Genomic DNA, 3,017 nt, shown 5'->3' with positions numbered 1-3,017 from the left:
GGCGTTACACAGCTCACAGCAACCTCCAACTCCTGGGCTTAGGCAATTCTCTTGCCTCAGCCTCCCGAGTAGCTGGGACTACAGGTGCCGGCCACATGCCTAGCTGTTATTTTGTTGCAGTTTGGCTGGGGCTAGGTTTGAACCCGCCACCCTTGGTATATTGGGCGGGCGCCCTACTCACTGAGCCACAGGCACCACCTGGTTGTTCTATTTTTAATTTTTTGAAGAAACCCCATATTGTTTTACATAATGGCTGTACTATCCCCCAAATTATTTCTATATTTATTCATTTGTTTATTAATTCATTCACTTGTTCATTTAATGAATATTCAACAGACTCCCACTAGGTACCAGGCACTGTTGAAGGCACTAAGTGCACAGAACCACCCATGATCTCCCAAAGCTTATAGTCAAGTGGGAGAGTTAAAGAAAATATAGACCAAAGCAAGGGAACTGCAAGTAATAGGTTATGGCCAGGGAATACCATTCTGAGGAGGTGACATTCCAGAAAAGGCCTGGATGAAATGAGGGACTGAGCCATGTGAACAGCTGGGACAGGAGGGCTCCAGGAAGAGGGAGTGACAGGTCTGAGTCAGAAGTGTTTTGCATGACCAAGAACAGCAAGGGAGGTCTGAAAGCCACAGTCAGCGGGAAAGTAGTAGGAAATAAGGTGGACAGGTAGGTAGAGACCAGATCACGTGGTGCCATAAAGTCCTCACTGGGTAGGGGTGATAGACTTTGTTCTAAGTGTGATAGGAGGCTATGGAGAATTTTAGATGATGGACATGATCTGATTTACTATTTAGAATGATCACACAAGCTTGTGTGTGAAGACAGAATGTTAGCACCGAGAGTAAAAGCAAGGAGACCATTATTGCCAACGTCTGTGTGGAACTCATGGCAGTTTAGACCAGGGTGGTTGGGTTAGGGATAAATGGCAAGGTTAAAGCAGACAGAATCTGCTAACCGACTGGAAATGGGAATGAAAGAAAAAGAGCAATCAAGAATGGCTCCAAGAGGCTGGGCGCAGTGGCTCACACCTGTAATCCTAGCATTTGGGAGGCTGAGGTGGGTAGATTGCCTGAGCTCAGGAGTTCAAGACCAGCCCGAGCCAGAGTGAGACCTCGTCTCTAAAAATTAGCCAGGCATTGTGGTGGGCACCTGTAGTCCCAGCTACTTGGGAAGCTAAAGCAAGAGAATCACTTGAGCCCAAGAGTTTGAGGTTGCTGTGAGCTATGACGCTACAGCATTCTACTGAGGATGACAAAGTGAGACTCTGTCTCAAAAAAAAACCCAGGCATGGTGGCTCACACCTGTAATCCCAGCACCTGCTGAGGCAGGTGGATTGCCTGAGCTTACAAGTTCAAGACTGGCCTGAGCCAGAGCAAAACTTCATCTCCAAAAATAGCTAGGTGTTGTGGTGGGCACAGATAGTCCCAGCTACTCAGGAGGCTGAGGCAAGAGAATCGCTTAAGCCCAGGAGTTTGAGGTTGCTGTGAGCTGTGTTGCCACAGTACTCTACCAAGGGTGACAAAGTGAGACTCTGTCTCAAAAAAAGAAGGAATGGCACCAAGGTTTTTGACCAAGATGGGGAAAACCCCAGAAGAGTAGGTTCACAGGTGGAGAACAGGAGTTCTGTCTTGGTTTGAGATACCTGTTAGGTAGCTAGAAATGCTCAGTAGAAAGGGAAACAAAATCCTTCCCTGGTAGACAACCTGGTTTTCTAATATTTAGGGGTAGTAAGTCAGCTTACTGATTCCTGCTGTGACTTCAATTGGCTGCTTCCTGTTACAGTAGACATAGCCCATCTGGATACTCCTCTACTTCAGACAAAGCAAAACAGTAACTCCAGCCTTGCCAAGGAATTGCAAGGTAGCACAGAACTTGCATTGGTTAAATTCCACACAACAGTAGAGCGTTGCTTGGAGACCAGCTCCACAAGTTGATGCTGTGAGGGTTATTCAAGTTCATGCAAGCTGGACTCTGTCACAGAGCCACTCCCTAATTATGAGTTGGGTAATCCTCTCCTCTAAGCAAGCCGGGAAGCCCGGAGTGGAGAATGAGAAGACACAGGACCAAATGGATTTGATTTTGCAAGTTTGGAGGACAGTGTGGTAGAGTGGGAAACGCATGATCTCTGGAGCCAAATAGAGATAGATTCACATTCCTTCTCTGCTCCTTTCTACCTGTGTAATCTTTGATGTGTTACTTTACCTTTTTTAGTCTAGATCTCAGGTTTCTAGGCCACAAAGCAAGATAAGATTGTTGTAGAGATTAAATAAACTTTGCGTGCAAACCCCTGGCACCCAGGAGGCATTCAGAAAGGATAATTCCCTTTTCCTATGTCCAAGTCTCCTCTCTCCTAAGTTGCTATTTAGAGATAACCCTCTTTTCCACATTTCCCACACGCTTCAGCTTTCCTTCACTGGGCTCCCATCCCAAATCTTCATGCTGTAACTTCATGCTCTAACTCCTCTTGCTGGAGGAAATGTCCCCTCCAGCCTCCCCACTCTCCTTCAGCCAGGACATGACATTTGCTTGTCCTCCTAGAGATAAAGACCAGAGTCGCAGCATCTTCTCCGGGTTTGCGGGAGTCCTTGCCATCCTCCTTTTCGTTGCGGTTTTCTGCATCTTGTGGAGCTGGTATAAAAGGAAGAAGTGTGAGTCTTTTGCTGGTTCTGAGTTGAGACATGGTAGGATTAAAAATTAGCTTGGCGGCCAGGTGAGGTGGCTCATGCCTATAATCCTAGCACTCTGGGAGGACGAGGCTGGTAGATTGCTTGAGCTCACAAATTTGAGACCAGCCTGAGCAAAAGTGAGACCCCATCTCTACTAAAATAGAAAATCTGAGGCAACAGGATCACTTGAGCCCAAGAGTTTGAGGTTCCTGTGAGCTATGATGTCACAGCATTCTACCCAGGGCGATAGCTTGAGACTCTGTCTCAAATAAATAAATAAATCTAGCTTGGCTGGCTCGGCGCCTGTGGCTCAAGCGGCTAAGGCACCAGCCACATACA

The 3,017-nt window shown here is 46.9% G+C and overlaps 1 protein-coding gene across 1 annotated transcript in view; it reads left to right on the top strand.

The window, feature by feature from the left end:
• LAX1 (lymphocyte transmembrane adaptor 1) overlaps positions 1–3,017 on the top strand; it is a 16,102-nt gene that overhangs the window by 6,114 nt on the left and 6,971 nt on the right. Inside the window, exon 2 of the mRNA XM_003792336.2 lies at positions 2,551–2,660. Coding sequence (XP_003792384.1) covers positions 2,551–2,660 — 110 coding nt within the window. The remainder of the gene's footprint in view (positions 1–2,550; positions 2,661–3,017) is intronic.

The sequence above is a fragment of the Otolemur garnettii genome, unplaced genomic scaffold (genome assembly GCF_000181295.1).
Source record: "Otolemur garnettii isolate 467f Iridium unplaced genomic scaffold, OtoGar3 scaffold00055, whole genome shotgun sequence".
Lineage (NCBI taxonomy): Eukaryota > Metazoa > Chordata > Mammalia > Primates > Galagidae > Otolemur > Otolemur garnettii.
Note: the sequence above shows the minus strand (reverse complement) of the source record. Positions and strands in the feature narration are given on the sequence as shown.